Source organism: Primulina tabacum, chromosome 3, assembly GCF_025594145.1.
Source record: "Primulina tabacum isolate GXHZ01 chromosome 3, ASM2559414v2, whole genome shotgun sequence".
In the NCBI taxonomy this organism is placed as follows: domain Eukaryota; kingdom Viridiplantae; phylum Streptophyta; class Magnoliopsida; order Lamiales; family Gesneriaceae; genus Primulina; species Primulina tabacum.
In genome coordinates this window covers 44,566,661-44,590,523 of record NC_134552.1, presented here as the reverse complement: position 1 = coordinate 44,590,523, position 23,863 = coordinate 44,566,661, and the positions used below count along the sequence as shown (strand labels likewise).

Genomic DNA, 23,863 nt, shown 5'->3' with positions numbered 1-23,863 from the left:
TTGATATTTAACTTAATAACAAATTTAGTGGTTTTATTTTAACATTATTATGATAATTTAGTTAATTAAGAGAATTTATTTAACAATCGTTTGTCTATGTGTACTTCATTTAAGTACATTGCGGTTTTTGTTTTAGTAAAATTCATTATTCTTTTAATTTTAATTTTAATTTTATTATTTTTCCATTAGGAATGATATTTATATGAAAAATATATTTGCTAATTTGATAGAGCTCATTATGTTATAATTACGCGGATTGAAATGTGTCATATGAATGAGTGAATATATATGATTTATTGTCATTCTGTATTTTTTTATTTATTGTATTTTGATATATTTAGATTGATAAATACTCATCAACAATATGTTATTCAAACAATTTTAAACATTATTTAAATCTCATGATTATATTTTTAATTTTCACGTGCATCGTAAACATTCCTAGTTAGTTAAAATGTATAATTCTTAAAAACAATGAAATTAATTTTACATCAATTTTTGTCATAAAAAATTGATCAAGTAATGCTTGTGATCATATTTTGAATCATATGAATATTAATGTTAGTTCTATGAATATAATATATACTTGAAAGATTTTAAAAGTTAGGCAATAATATTTTTAAATTTCCTATTTTTCCTTTTGAACGTGTATTTTAAAAGATTTGCCAAGAATGAGAGGACCAAGATTCAAAAGGCTGCTGACAGAATAATATAATATAATACTAATTAAGATAATACAAGAATTTATGGTAGTTACATATACTGTTATTGAATACACTGCAGCAGTAAAAAGCTATCATGCAGTATCATGAAATTTTTTTTGACAGTTGGGTGTCTTTCAAAATTGGTGCATCATTTGTTTGTGTAGGTGGACTCTTCAGCTAATCTTGTCCCTTCTTTTTGTTCCTTCTTCTAATCTCTCTCAGGTGAAGGCAATGTTCCAGTGGGAGGCCAAGAAATGTTAGTATCATATCCTGACAAACTGATGAATCTTTCTTTAGATAAATTATCTTTCTTTTTTCTAAATCTTTATTGATTTAACTCAAGAATCTGAGAAATTTTCTGGGCTATTGTATTACTTAATTTAATGGTTTGTCTATCTTTAAACTGCTGTGTCTCGGTTTCTTTTCTCGTTCTTTTTGCTTGTTGAAAGAAAGTTTCTTTAAATCCTACTGGTAACCTTCTTGCTTTTTACCATCAAAAAAAGGATTTCTTCCCCCCCTTTTGTCTTTCTTGAAAGGGTTAAAAAAGTATATCCTTTTGGAAGTTATGCTGTGTTCAAGATTTATTGTCATCGTCAAGGACAATTTTTCTTGAAGATCGGTGCTTTTTTGCTATATGAAAGAAGCAAAATTTTGTATTTTTCCTCGCTTGGTGGTGCTGTACAAGAAATGGGCCGACTGACCATTGGTTGGTCGAAAACATGAGATTTTGATGAAGGAAAGTATTTTGATGAGGGTTTTGTTTTGCAAGATTCACTGTCCACTTATTTGTTTCTGCAAACCCTCTGTTGCTCATCTTTATTGCTCCGAGCCACTGAAATTGGAAAACAGTACACCCAATACTGTTCCAACAGAGATTGCAGGTTCTGATAGTTTTGATAATAAGTCATGTGGTGAAGGAAAAGAAGAGCGTGTAAATTGGAATAAGGAAGCTAACTTTGTGGGCAAGAGCTGTATTAAAAAGCCACCGGCTATTGTGCCAAAATCTACTGAAGAAATTGTCAGGAAAAGAGTACAATGGATTGATAATTTTGGTAAAGAACTGGCTCAGATCAAGGAATTTGAATCAAGGTGATTTACCTTCTCACTATGATGAGTTTGAGTAGCTTACTTGTTGAGTTCTTGGTATAAAGCATGATTTAGGGGGAATTTTGAAGTTTCATCTTCTATGGGTCAAGTCTTGGCTGTCCACATGCAATAAAATTATGTTACCATTAGGAATGTAGTTCCTTTTATCCATACAAAACTTTTTAACATTCCAACTCTTAAATGGAAACCAAAGGTCAATAGAAACTCATTTTCTTGTATGCATAAAACCCCTCTGCTAGCTATCGAGGCTAGAATTATTGGACATATTTACGCATGATTCTCCGGTCATAAATCTTTCTGGTTAACTAGAACTCATTATTTGGTTTGTAGATAGGTATCTTATATTCTTTAAAGTTGTTTCTTCCAAGGATCTTATTTTGATTATTTTATGATTTCTTGTTTTTCCTGAATAAGAACAGCATGAACTTGCGTTGATATTTGAGATTTGTACACGTTAATTGATCTTCTTTCTTGAAGTAGATGTGTAAGACCCTTAGATGCTGCCACACAACTTCCAGAGAAAAATCTGCTAATTGATACTACAATAAGCTTCATAAAAGGTGGTATATATTTGTCTCGATCGCATAAAACATGAGAAATAAATGAATGACAGCTTAATCTTTTCTTTAACAGTCATGAGAAAGAACCCCATAGAATTTCAAGTCTATTATGTTGGCGTTAAAATCGTGCGGTGAATCCCTTCTCATGGAACACAATTTCTTGGATTAGTGAAACAGGTGACACGGATAACGAAGAGGAAAACAACCATTGCCTTTGTGTCATTCTTTGATACTGCTCTGCTTAATGGTTTATGAGAAGGATGGATAGAATCACAGATTCTACTGTGATACTTCCATATATTACCTTCCTATTCCATTCATCATACTGGCCACAGGTATAGATAGCATTCTCCAGCATGAGCCCGCCATAGTAGCAATTATTGTATCCAGAACCCGACTTGCACTGATACTGCAACCTCTGTGCCTAAGATGTGAAAGCTAGTATCCAGTGTCACATTACCACGGACGTATTTCATTCACCTATCTAGATGGAACAGACAGAAGACTGGGAAATAGAACTGGGCAGATGCTCTATATTTATCGAGTTCATCATTTGTAGTGTCCACTCTATGAGAAATGAAAATTTGTGTTTGTTGATCATAATTTTGGTTTTTCCCCTTCAATGATGCTTACTATTAGAATCTCATTTTTCCTCTGTTTTTGTTCCTATTACTTTGGATCATTTGAAATAAGCTCCCATTTTTCATTATTCGTTACAATTGATGAAATGTATTTGATCGTCCGTATACTTACATGAAATCTTATGTGATTTTGGTTAGTTATCACTAGCTTTATATACTAAGTTTCGCAGTATGTTTGTTTAATTTTTTGGTTTGAGGATGTTGGATCTGGTTTTCTACACGCCCAAACGCAGCGGAAGTTTTTTAAAAATTTTAGATCTTGACATTCAAGATGTGTTTTTATTTGGACGCTCGTATGATTTTAACAAAACATACATAGGATGTTAGAATCGTTATACCTTTGGTGAATAAATCACTGGACACCAACTGATCCGGTATTAACGGATTAGCTCTTGTTGATTCCCTACGAACTTTCTTCGATGAAATCCTCCTATCATGTCCGCGACTGAATTGTGTGTTCCTCTTCCAAATTGCACTAGAAATATTGGAAGAGATTTACGTTGGAGATCAAATATCGAGAGACGGCTCAAACCCTAAAAATAATTCAAGGTGGCCGAAATATTTGAGGGAAGAGGTGAGGTGATTTTCGAAAATCACTATGAGGTGGTGGCTAGGGTTTTTCTTCTCTACTTTTATTTATATTAACCCATGACCTAATTATCATAGTATAATAATTGGGCCCTTTAATTAACATTAATTGGCTTGATTAATTAATTGGGCTAGTCACACTAGTTTAATCCATTAATCAAGGCCCATTAATAACTTTAATTATTTAATATGTTGGACTTGTACTCTTACAAGCCCATTAAACATATTATTCATCATATTTAATTTATTAATCAATAAGCTCAACTTTTGAGTTTAATAAATTAAATCATTATAAATTCAACTACTTGAATTTTCATCACCTCCAAAATTTAATATTTAATAAACCCAACATTTGAGTTTAATAAATTAAATTCTCAAATTTTATAAATTCAACACCTTGAATTTATTCTCTCAAAATTTAATTATCATAAATTCAACTCCTTGAATTTACTAGATAATATAAATTCAACTTCTTGAATTTATTCTCTCAACGGGAACAAACAATCCAGTACTTGTGTGACCCTCAATGGTTCAGGGATACAGCTAGCCGTGGGTTCACAACTCTTTGTGATCCAGGACATAATCCTTTATTCGAGCTTACCCTAGTTAGCCCCATTCTTTTCATCAACACCTTGATCAAGAATGTCATAACTCATTTCTGATTGCACCAATCGGATCATGGTAAGAGCGTCTAGTAGCATCGCCCCATGATCCCCTAGGTATCACTGATAGTGCCTGCAAGAACCAGTCGATTATGATTAACGTACAGTACGGTCCCTTCATATCATATATCCCGATCGAATCTGCAACCATTGGTTCATCGAGGGTTGTATAATAATTCGATAACTATGTGATAACTTTAATAGTGGCATCGCGTGTACTATTTGAGAACTCTTTCTCCAACATACATCTCATACTCTGGCCAGAGATTCCATGCACTATTATTACATCATATCACATAGGATATCCACACCCGCAGGTGAGCGGTGAATCCCCGACTACAATGCACTGGTTCCTATATGTGTCGCAACTGTATCCAACCTCGCCACCTGATATGACTACCCATCTGCATGTTTGGACATCTCCATGCCCTTACCAAGAAACGCAGTACACAACATCACAGCTGCTAGTCTCGAGCTCAAGCGACCTTTATCCCTGTTTTAGGCGGCTGAATCGACTAGGAACGAATTTAGAATATGCAGTGTTTACAAATGAGTTTTAACATCGAATTACGATTCATTTGTATTAAAGCATAATCAAGGACTTTACCTATGCTGTTTGCATTTGTATACAGATAAAGTATAACGAACCATGAAATAATGAATTATATTAAAATAAAGATTGTTAATTACAACTGAGTCAATAAAATCCCTAGCCAACAGTTGGCTTGCAGGACATCTACTCTAACAATCTCCCACTTGCTCTAGAGCCAACTACCCATAAACTTTAATCCCATTGCTTCGCGATGCTTCTCAAACAATGGTCCTGGCAAGGGCTTCGTAAGTGGATCAGCAACATTATCTGCAGAGGGGACTCTTTCGACTGATATGTCTCATCTTCCCACAATCTCCCGTATGATGTGGAACTTCCTCAGTACATGTTTGGATCGCTGATGAGACCTTGGTTCCTTTGCTCGTGCAATGGCACCAGTGTTGTTCCAGTACAACGGGACTGGATCAACTCCATTAGGAATAACGTCCAACTCTTGGACAAAATTCCTCATCCAAACTATCTCTTTGGCTGCATCAGATGCAACAATGTATTCAGCTTCAGTAGTGGAATCCGCAACGATGTCTTGCTTGGTACTTTTTCAAGAGACAGCCGCACCATTAAGCATGAATACAAAGCCAGAGGTCGATTTCGAATCATCTACGTCACATTGGAAGCTAGAATCAGTGTAGCCTTCCAATTTTAATTCTCCACCCCCATAGACCATGAACAAATTCTTAGTCTTTCTCAAGTACTTAAGAATGTCTTTCACGGCCTTCCAATGCATTGGACCAGGGTTCGCCTGATATCTGCTTGCAACACTCAAAGAATAAGCAATGTCAGGACGTGTCGATATCATACCATACATGATACTACCAATGGCTGACGCATATGGAATTCGTGTCATCATCTCTATCTCTTCATCAGTTTTGGGACACATTGCCTTAAATAGAGTAACACCATGACACATTGGTAAGTATCCTCTCTTGGACTCTTCCATAGAGAATCGTTTTATAATGGTATCGATATAGGTGGCTTGGGTGAGTCCCAACATCCTTTTTGATCTATCCCTATAGATTTGTATTCCCAATACATAGGATGCTTCACCCATGTCCTTCATGGAGAATTTACTTGCCAACCATACTTTAGTTGATTGCAGTAATCCTACATCATTCCCAATGAGCAGGATATCATCAACATAAAGTACTAGGAATGTCACCGCACTCCCACTAGCTTTATTGTACACACACGGTTCCTCGGGATTCTTAGCAAAACCAAACTCTTTGATAGTGCTATCAAATCTGAGGTTCCAACTCCTTGACTCCTGCTTGAGACCATATATTGATCTCTGAAGTTTGCATACCTTATGCTCACTTCCTACTGATGTGTATCCCTCAGGTTGAGACATATAAATTTCTTCTTTGATGTCTCCATTGAGGAATGCAGTCTTTACATCCATTTGCCATATCTCATAGTCATACCATGATGCTATGGCTAGTAGTATTCTAATGAACTTAAACATAACAACTGGTGAAAAAGTTTCTTCATAGTCAACTTTGCCTTTGAGTATAACATTTTGCAACCAGTCTTGCTTTGAAGATCACTACCTTCCTATCCGCCCCAATCTTTCTTTTGTAGATCCATTTGTATCCTATGGGAACGATTCCCTCAGGTTGATCCACCAATGTCCAGACTTGGTTTGAATAAATAGAGTCCATTTTTGACTGCATGGCTTCAAGTCATTTGGTTGAATCAGTATCAGATATTACTTCTTTAAAGTTCATTGGATCACATCCAACACAAGGCTCATCATAACCTTGTTCATGAAGAAGTGTATATCTTGCAGGTGGTATAATAACCCTATCAGATTTTTTAGGAGCTTGTACTTAAACTACTGGTTGTTGGGGAGTAGGTTCAACTACTATATGTTGAGGGAGTATCTTAAATTTCTTCAAGTTCTATCATCTTGCATTTTCTATCTAATAGAAATTCCTTTTCCAAAAAGGTGGCATTTCTTGAAACAAACATTTTGCTTCATTGAGATGATAGAAATAATATCCAACATAATTCTTTGGATATCCTACAAATTAGCATAAAGTGGATCTACTATCCAATTTGTTTCCCACTGTCTGCTTCACGTAAGCAGGACATCTCCAAATTCGCATGTAAGAATATTTGAGAGTTTTTCCCATCCATATCTCATATGGTGTTTTATCCACTGCTTTAGTATGGACATTATTCAACAACATTGCCGCAGTTTCAAGCGCAAAGCCCCAAAACGATGTAGGCAATTCAGTGAATCCCATCATAGATCGAAACATGTCTAACAAGGTTCGCTCATGACGTTCAGAAACACCATTCAATTGTGGTGTTGCTGGTGGAGTACACTGTGAGAGAATCTCATTCCCTTTTAGATAATCCAAAATTCAGCACTTAAGTATTCTCCACCTCGATCAGATTGAAGTGTCTTAATACTTCTTTCTAGCTGATTTTCTACTTCAGATCTGAATTCTTTGAACTTTTCAAATGCTTCAGATTTGTGTTTCATAAACGTACCCATACCTCGAATGGTCATCAGTAAAGGTAATGAAGTAGGAATGCCCATATTCTGTGCTAACACTTAGCGGGCCAAAATTGTCTGTGTGGATCAAATCCAATAGACCATGCGCACGTTCCACGTTTCCATCGAATGGAGTCTTGGTCATTTTTCCTTTTAGACAGAACTCACAAGTAAATAGAGAATTTATGTCTGACAACTCAAACATGTCTTCTCCCACTAGTTTGTGCATCCTTCTTTGGGAAATGTGACATAGTCAAGCGTGCCATATTTGTGTGGGATTTGGATCATCTAACTTTATTTTGTTTGTTGTTGAAGTCATGTTTACTTGGACATTCACTTATCATTTCCAGAACATTTCTGGCACATATAATTTCTTATGTCCGGACTTCTTGCAGTGAAATAAATATGTTCTAACTTATCGGGCTTTGTAGGCCTTTTAAGTGTCTTTCAGAGTTTGCCTCTTATTGGGATTGTTTTTCTTATGAGGGGCAGAACATTTCTTTCCCTTACCTTGTGGGCCATTTTCGTCTGACGAGAGGCCCATTAGAAAAACAACGATTCCTTGTTTTATGGTGATATCATAAGTTATAAGCGTATTGACTAGCTCTTCAAGGCTATCATCTATCTTATTCAAATTGAAGTTCACCATAACCCCGTCAAATGAGGAAGAGAAAAACAACAAATTGATGTCATCAATTAACTCGTTAGGAATCACATATTCCAGGCCCACCACATTTTCAATAAGCCCAATCATATGTATACCACGCTCATGGGCCAGAGCCCCATCTTGCATGCATGTAGTCATGAGCTTTTAAAATGTTGTGCATCACTGTACGAGTTTCATGTACCATGCAACTCTTGCATGTCTATTCGAATGTCAGCAACATTCAACATTTCCTCAAACTGTCCCTACTGTTTATTTGACATAAAAGCGAGCACATCACACTTTAGCTTGCATACTATGGTCCTACCATCTTGCATGCTTTGTCAGTTCAGCAGGACTGACATTAGTGTGTATGTCATTTTCTCCGAATTTAGAACAATTTTTCCAACCAGTCTTGAAAATTAGATTCGGTTAGCTTGTTAATAACAAAAATGGATTACGTGACGAAATCGAAAATATACTGATATGGAAACAGAATAATGGTTGCTGATTATTTTAAAATAATTTTAAAATATAAAATATGGATTTCATTTTATAAATCTCCCTCCCACTATTTTGACATTTCCACCACCCTCTGATGAAAAAGGGAAATCGTATTTCCTTAGTGGGCACATAGAGTCCAATTAGCCAATTATAATCCCGAATAATATCAGCCAATTATAATTTCTAAAAGGTAGAATCCAATTGCATCCCTATGCAACCTCCGCGTGTTTTGCCTCACGTTTAATAAGGACCCAATAATATGACGCCGTTTATTTTCGCGTGTCAAAGTTTCCCATCAATATTGAATTGTAGTAGACGGTCGCCATGAGTTCCCCCAATAAGATGAGCCGAAGTCATGGGAGTTCCACTCAATTCACATCATATGTCCGGTGAAAGTCACAGCTTTCCGGCATACAGGCCTCCCCAATAATATGAGCCAGACACTGTCCGCGGGTAGCGATCAACATGCAACCACGGTTGATGGAAGACAAGAAAAAATTAAACTCTTTTAATTTTTACTTTTTCGGTTTGATATAAATTTTGAATCATATTCAAAATGAGGGATTTTAATTTTAAAATTGTCTCATCATTTTAATTTAAAAATTGCGTGCCACGAGTTTTTATGTTTGCCGGATTCAGGCAAATATATTATTTAATAATATACATACATGCATACTACTATATATCACATATATCATAATATGACATTCAAAAATAAATAAGGATGATCGATCGCCAACACTATTAGATCCATGTGAGCAATACAATTAAATAAATAATAATTGATTTCTTGTAAAACTCATTTTACCATAAATAATTAAAATTATATTCTAATTATTTATTTTATAAGAAAATTTTTAAATTTCCAAAAATCAATTTTTCAAAATAAAAATTGAACCAATTTTCAAAAATATCAATTTTACCCAAAAATTTGAAAAATCAGAAAATTGCACTCTAGGCCCAAACAATTCAAGCCCATCATACAGCACGCTTCCCGAGACAATCCCAGGCAGCCGCCCCCGCTGCCCGCCCGCTGCCCGAACATTTCGGGCAGTGGGGGCACTCCTGTGCGCGCAGAGCGCACAGGCGCGCGCGGCGCCGCGCGCAGCGTGAGGACGTTCCGCACGCCGCGCTGCGCCGCGCGCCGCGCGTGCGGACGCTCCGCACGCTGCGCCGCCCGGCGCGCACAATCTGCGCCCGCGCGCACGTTGCGCGCTGGCCGTGCGCGCACCCGTGCACGACCCTGCGCGCACGGGCTGCCCGGAACAGTTCTGGGCAGAAACGAATTTTTTTTTTGTTTTCTAGAAAGATAAAATTTTATGGTGCTACAATTTTCTGAAAAATTTTCTTGTGTGGTTAGAAACAAATTATTCAATATAATTTAAAATCATACGATTTAGAAAGCCTGGCTCTGATACCATTGTTGGATCTGGTTTTCTACACGCCCAAACGCAGCGGAAGTTTTTTAAAAATTTTAGATCTTGACATTCAAGATGTGTTTTTATTTGGACGCTCGTATGATTTTAACAAAACATACATAGGATGTTAGAATCGTTATACCTTTGGTGAATAAATCACTGGACACCAACTGATCCGGTATTAACGGATTAGCTCTTGTTGATTCCCTACGAACTTTCTTCGATGAAATCCTCCTATCATGTCCGCGACTGAATTGTGTGTTCCTCTTCCAAATTGCACTAGAAATATTGGAAGAGATTTACGTTGGAGATCAAATATCGAGGGACGGCTCAAACCCTAAAAATAATTCAAGGTGGCCGAAATATTTGAGGGAAGAGGTGAGGTGATTTTCGAAAATCACTATGAGGTGGTGGCTAGGGTTTTTCTTCTCTACTTTTATTTATATTAACCCATGACCTAATTATCATAGTATAATAATTGGGCCCTTTAATTAACATTAATTGGCTTGATTAATTAATTGGGCTAGTCACACTAGTTTAATCCATTAATCAAGGCCCATTAATAACTTTAATTATTTAATATGTTGGACTTGTACTCTTACAAGCCCATTAAACATATTATCCATCATATTTAATTTATTAATCAATAAACTCAACTTTTTAGTTTAATAAATTAAATCATTATAAATTCAACTACTTGAATTTTCATCACCTCCAAAATTTAATATTTAATAAACCCAACATTTGAGTTTAATAAATTAAATTCTCAAATTTTATAAATTCAACTCCTTGAATTTATTCTCTCAAAATTTAATTATCATAAATTCAACTCCTTGAATTTACTATATAATATAAATTCAACTTCTTGAATTTATTCTCTCAACGGGAACAAACAATCCAGTACTTGTGTGACCCTCAATGGTTCAGGGATACAGCTAGCCGTGGGTTCACAACTCTTTGTGATTCAGAACATAATCATTTATTCGGGCTTACCCTAGTTAGCCCCATTCTTTTCATCAACACCTTGATCAAGAATGTCATAACTCATTTCTGATTGCACCCATCGGATCATGGTAAGAGCGTCTAGTAGCATCGCCTCATGATCCCCTAGGTATCATTGATTGTGCCTGCAAGAACCAATCGATTATGATTAACGTACAGTGCGGTCCCTTCATCTCATATATCTCGATCGAATCTGCAACCATTGGTTTTTCGAGGGTTGTATAATAATTCGATAACTATGTGATAACTTTAATAGTGGCATCGCGTGTACTATTTGAGAACTCTTTCTCCAACGTACATCTCATACTCTGGCCAGAGATTCCATGCACTATTATTACATCATATCACATAGGATATCCACACCCGCAGGTGAGCGGTGAATCCCCGACTACAATGCACTGGCTCCTATATGTGTCGCAACTGTACCCAACCTCGCCAGCTTATGACTCTCCTGGAGCCGGTAAACGAGTCAAAGCACAGCCCTAGCACATAGAGCCTTAGTGTTGTCCCGGGTCGTAAGGACTAATGGTGTACAATCATAACCACGGACTTATCCTCTCGATGAATGATAACCACTTGGAAAGTCCGAGGGAGGGTTGTTCGGTATAATCATCATATGACTACCCATCTGCATGTTTGGACATCTCCATGCCCTTACCAAGAAACGCAGTACACAACATCACAGATGCTAGTCTCGAGCTCAAGCGACCTTTATCCCTGTTTTAGGCGGCTGAATCGATTAGGAATGAATTTAGAATATGTAGTATTTACAAATGAGTTTCAACATCGAATTACGATTCATTTGTATTAAAGCATAATCAAGGACTTTATCTATACTGTTTGCATGGGTATACAGATAAAGTATAACGAACCATGAAATAATGAATTATATTAAAATAAAGATTGTTAATTACAACTGAGTCAATAAAATCCCTAGCCAACAGTTGGCTTGCAGGACATCTACTCTAACAGAGGATTCTTAAAAAAAAAAAGTTCTTGGCATTTTTGTAAAATTCAATACTTTGTTTGGAATGACTGATGGTCCTTACAGTACACGAGCACACACATGTGCAACTGTGGAAAATATGGTCTTTCCTGGCTGTAATGATGACGGAGACAGTAGAGTTGGTGAGTACTTAACTAATGATAATGAGTTCGATTCTTTCTACTAATACTTTTTCGTACGAACATGTTGCACCGAACTTGTCGAGTGTGATTTGCTTGATTAAGATGATTAGTAGACTATATTACATTGGTTCAGGGTTTACATAGTGTTTATCGAAAAATAACAGTTGTAAATTCTAGTATCGTGAAAAAATAAAGTCTTTCTTTCTTTTTTTAAATTAAAAAAGTCATTAATATGTGATATGACATATAGCAAGTGTTCAATACTAAAAAGATAATAATAAAAAAAACGAAATAGAAAGGAATTATCGCCAGTCCTTATGCCACAATGGATGTATGGTGATAATGTTGGCTCTGTGGACGTCATGTGAATTTATGTGGAACCCTTCACTTGTTTCGGGGATCCAACCATCTTAGGCGAGTAATTTCTCACATGGTTCAATTCAATTCGAACTTCTCCGCTTTGTTAATGAACTAATTACTATCTTGATTTTAATAAAATTATCAAAATAAAATCCAATGTTTAACTTTCCTTCACTCATGTGTGAATTTTCATAATGTCAAGACCAAGTTTTTTTTTTTAATAATGGAGTCACTGACATGGAATTTTTTAATATAGAGACTAATACATTTGATCTAGTTCGGATTTGTCAAATTCGAGTGTGCAACTGATGCTCTAGAGAATCCAAAGAACTAACTTCGAGGGTCGTCATTTGCGTCACGAAACAATGTTAAAAGGTGCTGAGGCGTACCCACCAAAACCCTAAATCAACTGATGGTCAATTCAGCAAAAGCCCAAGAGGTCTCTGACAAAGCAAGAGAGCACTTGCATAAGTAAATGAGAGCAGATGACATCAATATATATGGGCTGACGACTCAACCATTGTTTAGATCGTTCGTAGCCTTTCTCTTCACATTCTCGATATTCAATATATTAGTTATAACAAACAAAGGCAAATCAATGAAGATTCTTCCTCTGGCAGCTCGATATCAATGGGACCTGAAATGATAATAATCGGTTAGGGTATAAGCGAGTCCATCCGCATATAAGTAGTTTGAGCTTCATTTTGAGACGAGCTCGAGCTTTAATATCTAATGCTTGAGACCCCATCGAGCTCGAGCCTTATTTTTTAATTACTTTTATTTTTGAAACACTAATTTAATTAGACAAAATTTACTTTTATAATACATTATATACTCAACAATTAATTTTATAAAAAAACAAAGGAGACTTTCATAAATATGCATTCTAGTCCAATTGATGCTCAAGAGAACAGAGCTAGACAGGCTCCAGTTACTCGAAAATGCTAACGTACAACTTAAGTGACTCGAATTCTATTCAAGAGATCAAGCTCGAAAATATCTTTTCCTGAGTCGAGCTCGAGTACACTGCTCTTCTATCCAAGAGATCAAGCTTGAAAAAACCGATTTCCAACAGTTCGTATAGTGTAGGTACTCTTCCAAGTTCCGTCTTATATACTGCTCTTCTAAACTGGATTATGCTATTGGGACGTAACACATTTGTTCCGTGCCTTTTTCTTCATATTCTTTTGTGATAGCATTATGTCATGCTAATTCATGAAGTGGAAGCGTTTCCAGCAATTAGATCATATAACCTTTGAACCGGCCTACAGATTGTTTACGAGCATTCAAGAGCGGACAAGGATTTCAAAACTAACTTTCTGTTTGATGTTCCGTCAACAGAATCGTCTCAATTCTCTCAACGTCCATGTAACAAGATTCTTTAACGCAAAAAGAGCAAAGAAAGTTATCAAGAAAGAAATCCAAATCATAGTCAGGCAAACGAGAGTGGCTTCGAAGCAGAAAACTGCAGTAACTTCACAAGATCTTCGGCATATTTGCTAGTTAGCCCAATGATAACGGAAAACTTGTGCCTGAAACGGTTATTGTGAACTAACTATTTCTACTTTGGCTAGTCAACTTCAAGTTCTCGCACAGCTTCCTCAAGTATATGTGTTGAGACTTGAAAGGCCAGTTTTCGTCTTAATTTATCAACGGCTGTTTAATCTTGACAATGGATTGATGCACGATGGGATTAGCAAAACAGAGAAAAATGAAAACGTGTCATCGATAGATGCAGCAAAGTTTCGGCAATTGGATGCTATGCAGAAGATGAAGTACTCATGAATCGTAATGCCTGAGGTTCTGAGATTATTGCTACCATAATGGGTTTCTTCAGAAGCAACAGTGGATTTAACGTATGGAGGATACAACATACCAAAGGGATAGGAGGTAATTGATCCTCTAAATCTTGCCTAGTAATCAAAAGCGAAGAAGCAGATGTTATAATTTAGAGTGTTCGTAGCTTCATCGAAATTCTGACTCTGGTCAAAACATCTGGTTGCAGTTATATTGGAATACTAATACCAATACTAGCTCCTTTTAAGACAACACCAAATTTTATCCCTCATGATTCAAGGGTACAGACATGTGCCATATTCTTCTGTTCCTTTTGGAGAAACTCATATGTGATGGGGAAAAGAGTTTACCTTGTTAGAAATGAGTGCGTGTATTTTTATAGGCTAAACATCAGAAATATTAGGAATGAGTCGAACTATAATGACAGTCAGAATCAAGGTTTCTTGAATAAATATTCTTTTCAAGGAGATCCTTCGATAAATAATTAAAAATTCAAATCTTTTTGTAACCATAATTACTTATGATAGAGAAATAAATGAAGGATTTCAGAAGCATTAGGATGTCACTGAACACTAACCTGAGGAAGATCTATACAGAAAATCCGAGAATTGGAACTCCAACTCGAGGCCAAGTAATGTCGCTAGAATAACACATCAATTCTGTTCGAATTTGTCTATGTAAATGAACCATAGTCTCTGGTAATGTGTACATGAAACCAATTTTCACTTCTTATTGAACCCAAATAGAGATTTTATCGCATTCATGGCGTTCTCATTTTATAAATGATTCGTCATGTTTCTTCAAAAGAGTCTCAAATTCTTTGGCTTCCCTTACATTGGCAAGGTCAGGGTTAGTTCGGATTCTCTGTCAACAGAGATAGGTAACATGGAAAATCAACTCAAAAACTATCTTAACAAGAGTCGAATGCACTAAGATAATCTTTGTGAAATTCCGCCGAATAAGAAAACATATTTCTATTATAGAATTAATGGTGATACTAACTGAAAATTTATGGTTTGATTCCAGCAGATGATACTAGTCCAAATGCAGACCTCGAATTTATTTTAGGCCTGAAATCACAGAGGAGACCATTAGAAGAGGGCCGATAGGGTGTCCCAGCGTAGCCTCTCTGACGCTCAAGTCAAATACTGTGAATGGAATGAGAGCAGCTAAGGATGCTTCTAAAAATCAATGTAATAAATACATAAACTACGCTCTCATACCTGGTATTTATAGAAAATATCTAGGATCCATCATGGGCTTTCTACCTTTGCTATGGTTGGCCGGGGGTCCAAAATCTAGTTTGGGCCTGATCTTGATGGGCCCATTCATGGGGTATCACTAGTCTCCTCCTCCCGAGTCGAACTGAATCGCAGGTTCGAAGTTCGATTAATTTTGTTTTCCATACGCCTAGACATGCCATCCATCCATAACCCTTCACCCAGCAACTCGCCCACACTGCCGGTCACACCGCACACCCTTGAGCTATCACCATCGTCTGTCTCATCCACGCCCATCCTCGCTTTCGCCCGTCCGCCCTCACCCATCCTCGCGCCATTGTGCTAGATGTCCACTCCAGAGCCTCGCCCTTAACTACGCTCGCCATCCCCCGCCTATAGTCTCCTCGCCCGCAGCCCTTCTCCCTCGCCAGCAACCGCCTCGCCAAGCGCCCTCGCCCGCAGCCTAGCACCCTCTCCCTTCTCATTCGCGCACAGCCTAGCACCCTTGCCATAGCCGCCTACACCACGGTCGCTCTCTCCCACGCTCGCCCTCTCCTAGCACCATCTCGCAGCCCACGCCGCACACCCTTGACTCCTCATAGCCTCGCCTCTCCCCGAGCGCCTTCGCCCATAGCCCGCAGCCCACGCTACACACCCTTGCCTCCTCCCCGCCTCACCAAGAGCCCTCTCCCAGAGCCTAGCACCCTCGCCCTTCTCCTTCGCGCGCAGCCTAGCACCCTCTCCCTAGCCGCCTACTCCACACCCGTTCTCTCCCACGTTCGCCCTCACCTGGCACCATCTCGCCGCCCACTCCCTCGCAGCCCACGCCGCACACCCTTGACACCTCACATCCTCGCCCTTCCCCGAGCGCCTTCGCCGCAGCCCACGCCACACATCCTAGCCTCCTCTCAGCCTCGTCCCTCCCAGACTGCCCGCGCCCTTCGCTCCCGGTCCTTCCCTCGCCCTCACCTAGCCTCTGCCATCCCCTCGTCCTCGCCTCACCTTCGCCCATCTCGCCTTCGTCTCCAAGGTCCTCTACTAGGCTTTAGGTAGAATAAACGAGTACTACACTCACCCTCTATACTTCAAGCACCTCACTCTCCACACTTCAAGCTCCTCTACCCAGGGTTCAAACCTCACCCTCACCACCTCAAGATCATCTACTAGGCTTTAATCTTCACCCTCACCACCTCAAGCTATTTTACTAGGCTCCAACCTTAGTAGGAAAATTATGAACCATCACCCTCCATATTTCAAGTTTTTCACCCTCACCACCTCAAGCTCATCTACTAGGCTCCAACCTTCACCATCACCACCTCAAGCTCCTCTACTAGGCTTCAGCCTTAGTAGTAATATTATGAATCATCACACTCCATACTTCAAGGTCTTCACTCTCACCACCTCAAGCTCCTCTACTAGTGTAACACCTCGTATTCGACGAATGTTTTTACTGTATCAAGATGAGTCTTTCTAGCGTGCTTATGTTCTCACTGAAACGCATCATAAGAAACTTCCCAAGGGGTCACCCCAGCCAAAATTGCCCCAAGTGAAGCATGCTTAACCTCGGAGTTTTATTTGACGAGCTATCGAAAAGAATATGCACATTTTTTATATGAGTAGTACCTATCAAATCTTTTAAACACTCCTCAACTGCACAGACCCATACCTGAACAGTTTTGAAATCTTTCTCCTTCAGGTGTAAGATCGGTTCATTCATGTTCCCTTCGCCTAGAAGCCTGTTAGGAGCCGCTCATTATCCGTGAAACCTCGTGGCACCTGCAATCACCCCCCGCCCTCTTCGGCCACGGGCCTAACAACTAGGCTTCAGCCTTAATAGTAAAATTACACTCACCTTCTTCACTTCAAGCTCCTCTACATAGGGCGAGCCATGGTAAGAAAATATAAATTCACTTTCATCACCATAACACTTCTCCTTTACTAAGCATAGCCCAATTAGGTAAAATTTAATTTTTAATCTTCCCACCTCCTCTCTTTTACTAGGCATAGCTCAAGTAGGTAAAATTTTAATTTTCGTTCTCCCCAATTCTTCTCCTCTACTAGGCATAGCTCAAGTAGGTAAAATTTAATTTTTAATCTTCCCACCTCTTCTCCTTTACTAGGCATAGCCCAAATAGGTAAAATTTATTTTTCAATCTCTCCAAATCTTCTCCTCTATTATGCATAGTCCAAGTAGATAAAATTTAATTTTCATTCTCCACAACTCTTCTCTTCAACTAGACATAGCCCAAGTAGATAAAATTTAATTTTCATTCTCCCCACCTCTTCTCCTCTACTAGGCATAGCCCAAGTAGGTAAAATTTAATTTTCATTCTCCTCATCTTTAACTCGTCTACTAGGCTTAGCCTCGGTAGGTAAAATTTGATTTTTCATCCCCCCACCTCTTCTCCTCTACCAAGCTCAGCCCCAGTAGATAAAATTTAATTTTAGTTTCCTCACCTCTTCTCATCTACTAGGCTCAGCCCAAGTAAGTAAAATTTAATTTTCATTCTCCCCACGTCTTCTCCTCTACTAGGCATAGCCCAAGTAGGTAAAATTTAATTTTCATTCTCCTCACCTCTTCTCCTCTACTAGGCATAGCCCAAGTAGCTAAAATTTAATTTTCATTCTCCTCATCTTTTCTCGTCTAGTAGGCTCAGCCTCGGTAGGTAAAATTTGATTTTTCATCCCCCCACCTCTTCTCCTCTACCAAGCTCAGCCCCAGTAGATAAAATTTAATTTCAGTTTCCTCACTTCTTCTCATCTACTAGGCTCAGCCCAAGTAAGTAAAATTTAATTTTCATTCTCCCCACGTCTTCTCCTCTACTAGGCATAGCCCAAGTAGGTAAAATTTAATTTTCATTCTCCTCACCTTTTCTCCTCTACTAAGCTCACCCTCATTAGGTAAAATTTGATTTTGGATCCCCCCCACCTCTTCTCCTTTACGAAGCTCATCCTCAGTAGATAAAATTTAATTTTCTGTCTCCTCACCTCTTCTCATGTACTAGGCTCATCCCAAGTAGATAAAATTTAATTTTCATTCTTCTCACCTCTTCTCCTCTACTAGTGTCACGCCTCGAGACCTAGGCGTTGGTGACATCTGACATTGTTTATCAATTTGCATGAAAACAATTAAGCCTCGCAGCAAATGGCCAAAAACAATCTTTTTCATAAATCAAAATATTGTCTTTACAATGACAACAGAATAGAAATTACATCAGAATTCCGGAAGTGAAATGCAAAAGGAAAAGGTAAATTCTTGATCTTTGATCTTTTCATTCAATCACCATCCCCAGAATGCCTCTTGTTCCTCCTCATTCATTTGCTCCTCATTCTTATCTAGTGAGAGATGCAAAGGGTGAGTGTTTTGGGAAACACTCAACAAGTGGAGGCCGATCGATTTTCACAGATACATATAGAGATAATTTTAAAGCATCTTTTAACATACTTTCAAAACTATTTACATTGACTTATCATAACAGAACCGAATCAAATTCGAAATATGAGACAAAGATTATCAGACAATTCATAGAAAATAGAAAAAAACACAACACTGTTACTCATCTCATTTTCCATGGTCAAATTGTCCCAAATATATTAGTTCTCTAAGGTGCGAGGCCAGAACACAGTTTTATACCCACTAATAGGGGCCACAGGACACAGTTTTATACCCACTGATGGGGGCCAGAACAAAGTTTTATACCCACTGATGGGGGCCAGATAGAATTACAATTATCATCCCACATCAAATTCTAATTGTAACAGTGTACCACAGAATCAGATTTACCGAACAAAACTTATCAGAATTTTGAACTAATTTAGTGGAATCAAAGAATATCGAAATTAGGAAGAGCATTTCATACATCGATCGAGATTTTAAAACGAAGATAACATCTTTCGAAAGGAATAGACATACATACATGCATGTCATGATATATTTACACACAGTTTAAATTACGATAACAGTACATAACAAAAACCCATTTACTGTGTTCTCGAAGCTGCGGTTCGAAACTTGCTTAAACTTTGAGTAATCGTGACCAAACTCGGACAGGAACTTAGCGATAACGTGGACAGCAAATTACGGTACTGGTTGACTGGAGCAACTCTCCCTTCTTCTCTCTTAGTTCCGTCGATCGAGAGCTCTTTTGATAGGGAGGGTCCGGAATTTCGAGGGGCTTGTGAGGGATATTTGGAGTGCATTTGATGTGAGGTTTAAAGTGCTATTTAGAGGGAAAAAAAGGCTTTTGGTCTCCTTAATTCAGCTGAAACTTGGAGCCAAATTATGCATATAAATGTGGTCAAAATTTTATCCAATCTCAAGAGACACCTTGTGAAGGGCCTAAAACTCCTTTCTTGAAAATTTGCGGAAAATTAAAAATTTTTCTTTTTAAAAGAACTTAAATGGCCTCATTCATAAAATCACTGGGGAATCAAGTTCAATGTTTAAAATAATAGCAGCGGAAGAAAATAAAGTTTTGCCAACAATAACAATTTAAAAATTATCCAACGACTGATAAAAATTGTTTGCGGAATAAAATAACAACTGCTGCACTGAGGTCCTCGGGTGCCACTACTGCCGACCCAAGCTGGCTCACTGGTCCACGCCCTCGGCCCTGGCCTCATCAGTACCTACAACAATCAAGTCTAGTGAGCCTAAAGACTCAGCATGCATAAATCGCATCTAACGAGTAAAAATCTGAATTAAAATATGCATGAGTTAACATATCCTGTCCTGAGGCATACTGAAAATAATCTGTACTGAGCAATTATAATACGTGCATAACTGAACTGGAAATTACTGTAAAAATATTTGCTCCTTGGAGCCTGTACTGAAATAACTGATAAAATTTTCTGTTGAGATTATGTTTTACGCCTGTGGCCACTGCACTAAGCTGAACTGATCGGTAACTGGCTACCGGGGAGGCTGAAACTGAACTGAGCTGGCCGATCACTGGCGACCGGGTGGTACCATACTGAACTGATCGGTCACTGGCGACCGTATAAAATAACACTCCCACATAGTGAATGAACCACAAGCCATATCGCATAAATCTAAAAAATAATCATTTTCTATTTAATGCACGTAAAATAATTAACTGGCATAATGAAAATTCCTGTAATTTTACCAACTGGATTGGATTGGATCGTTCCCAGGCTCGCTGCAACCTAACTGTGCCATGAAAAATATGCAATAGCTTGAACATGACCAACTATGCAATTTACGTTCAAAAGATGCGACTATGACGCCTAATGACTTCGCATTTAATCATGACTCCGAGCCAACCTGAACCGACACTGAACCGACGTATAGTCATGAGTAAAATACGCTGAAAAATCATAAAATAATGTTCCTAAAATGATAGGGTCGAAATCTAGGTGGAATGGAGGCCAAAACACGAAACGCTCTTTCGAGAGTCAATTTGGCACATTGCACCGTAAATTCTCGTACGACCTCAAAAATGATCCAAATGACCAACGGTCAAAAACATGACCTTCCTAACTCAATGAGACACTGTCCAGTCCAAGGCCATGGGCTAAAAGCCAACCAAGAACTCAAACGAGCCTTCTAAACAACACAGCAACTTGCTGTAATTTCCAGCAGCTGCGCAACTACAAGACTTGCGTTGGTTTCGAGACTATAGGCCATTAGGGGCATGAACCACCGATCAGAGACTCTTACCAACATCCCAAGGAATGATTTGAACCATGGCTAAGGGCCCTAGGCCAGCCACAATCCGCATCATACCAAAACTCAACCGAAGGGTCCAACCGAGAGCAACGTGCATGCGTGTGTAGTGTTTATGCTATGATCGATGTCTTGCGTCGTTCCAGTGGCCATTTGATTGACCATGGCACGATCTAGACATCTAGGAGCATGGTATGAACCATGGCTATGGGCCATAGGCCAACCAAGATCCATACCAAGCAACCAAAAACCGAAACCATAAGCTGAACCAATGAAGAAGTCGAATGGGGAAAGGGGCTGTTTTGATCTTTTGATTAAAAACCGAGGGGCCATGGACCAAGCCACCAAAAGGACAACTTAGTCACGTCTTAGACATGCTAGGGAAGTGATCCAACCATGGCTATAGGCCCTTGGGGCAGCCAAGATCAGATCCTTCCTCCATGACAAGAAACTGAATTTTTCGAACAACATTTCTGCACCTATGGGGAGGTTGCTGTCATTCTGAATTTCCAGCAAGCATGGGGCTGGTTTGAATGGACCAACATGGTCCTAATGCATCCTACTACATGTATACAAGCCGCCTTGGGAGCCTGGAGTCGATCCAATACCTGAAACTCACAAACCAAAAGAAATCGTGAAGCTTGCCAAGGAAATCAAAAATTCTGCATGTGTGGTTTCAAAATGTTTTGACATGGATCTCGATTTTTACTTGAATAAACATGATCATGTACTGAAAAATAAATGATAATATGACTTGATTGAGGTTTGAAAGAAATCTAGACATGCCTGGTTTCGTTTCGAAAGAAAACGAACGAAACGACGACGACGCGGCACGGAGGAGGTGGAGCGCTTCTCTTTTCTACCTTACCTTGCTCTCGATTTTTCTCTCTTCTTTTTGGCTAGGTACCTCACGATTTTTCTACTGAAAATGAGTGTGAATTCACTCTGAATTTTCGAAAAGGAGAGGGGGGGAAAATGGTTATGAGGGGTGAGGAGAAGGGTGCACAATATAAGGAAGAATCAAGACCAAGTCCACTCCCCTTTGAATTTTAAATTTTGAATTGATATCAAATGAGTTGGTGAATGCTTCTAGGAGGTAGTGGCCAAAATTCTCTCTTGATTCTAGACTAGGATATGTCCATTTATTTAATTAAATTGTGCTCCCAAAAATCCTAAAATTATCCTACTAATTACATGCAAAGAATTGGTCAAAGTTGATGAGTTGGAAAATGAATCTTCTAGCACTAAGGGTGGCCGAAAAATGCATGATAAAATAAAGGGAAATGTTGATTATCTAGTCAACTAATAATCCTTGAAAGCCTTACTAATCCTTTAAATAATTTAGTGAGCTAACCCCTTAATTAAATAACTTAAATGAGTTCATTTCTTAATCACCTCAAATAATTAAATTAAATCCTCAAACCTCCCTTTCTAACTTAAATGAACTTGGTTGCTAGCTAAATTAACTTCTGGAAATATTTCTCGAATCTTAAATTCTATCTCAAAACTCCAACTCCGGTCCGGCCTCACTGAAAATACTGAAATGCTAAAATCAAACTACTGAACTGAAATAATAAAATAATTAACTTCAAACAAATGCATTTAAAATAATCATGCAATGAAGTCAATTAAATTTAAAAATCTAGAATTATGCATGGCTTATACGTCTACTGATATACGGGTTCTACAATCCTTCCCCCCTTAAATAAATTTCGTCCTCGAAATTTGAACTCACCGAATAACTCAGGGTATCGACTTCTCATCTCCGGCTCAGACTCCCACGTAGCTTCCTCCTCTGAATGGTTGAGCCATTTGACTTTGACTCGCTTAACCAACTTGTTCCGAAGTTTCTTCTCCTGTCTGTCTAGGATCTGCACGGGTCTCTCCTCATAAGATAAGTTCGGAGTAAGCTGCAACGGCTCGAAATTCAGCACATGCGAAGGATTTGCCATATACTTCCTCAGCATGGAGACGTGAAAGACATTGTGTACTCCGGCCAGATTCGGCGGAAGAGCCACACGATACGCTAGCGTCCCAACTCTGTCGAGGATCTCAAACGGTCCAATGTATCTCGGACTGAGCTTCCCTTTCTTGCCAAATCTCATGACACCCTTCATAGGTGCCACTTTCACGAAGACATGATCGCCCACTGCAAACTCTAACTCTCTCCTCCACTGATCGGCATAACTCTTCTGTCGACTCTGAGCAGTCCTCATTCTATCACGGATTTTGACTACTACATCTGCTGCATGCTGAACAATCTCTGGACCCAACTCTGCTCTCTCTCCTACTTCATCCCAATGAACAGGAGATCTACACTTGCGGCCATACAGCGCCTCATACGGAGCCATACCTATAGACGACTGGAAACTGTTGTTATAGGTGAACTCTACCAATGGTAAGTTCGACTCCCAACTCCCAGAGAAATCAATGACGCAAGCACGGAGAAGATCCTCTAAGATCTGAATAACTCGCTCCGACTGTCCATCTGTCTGCGGATGGAAAGCTGTGCTAAAAAGCAACTTCGTACCCAAAGTCGAATGCAAACTCTTCCAAAACGAGGAAGTGAATCTGGGATCTCTGTCGGATACGATCGAAACTGGAATACCATGGAGTCGGACTATCTCTCGGATATACAGCTCTGCATACTGAACCATGGTGAAAGTCGTCTTAATAGGCAAGAAGTGCGCTGATTTGGTAAGACGATCTACAATCACCCAGATAGCATTCGATCAT

At 38.7% G+C, this 23,863-nt stretch overlaps 1 protein-coding gene across 1 annotated transcript; it reads left to right on the top strand.

Moving 5' to 3' along the window:
• Nucleotides 1–747: 747 nt before the first annotated feature.
• LOC142541101 (uncharacterized) lies at nt 748–2,542 on the top strand. Its single transcript, XM_075647667.1, has 3 exons — nt 748–1,793; nt 2,292–2,371; nt 2,445–2,542. Exons 1-3 carry the CDS (start codon nt 1,435–1,437, stop codon nt 2,504–2,506), a joined length of 501 nt encoding a protein of 166 aa, XP_075503782.1. The 5' UTR covers nt 748–1,434; the 3' UTR covers nt 2,507–2,542.
• Nucleotides 2,543–23,863: the final 21,321 nt, after the last annotated feature.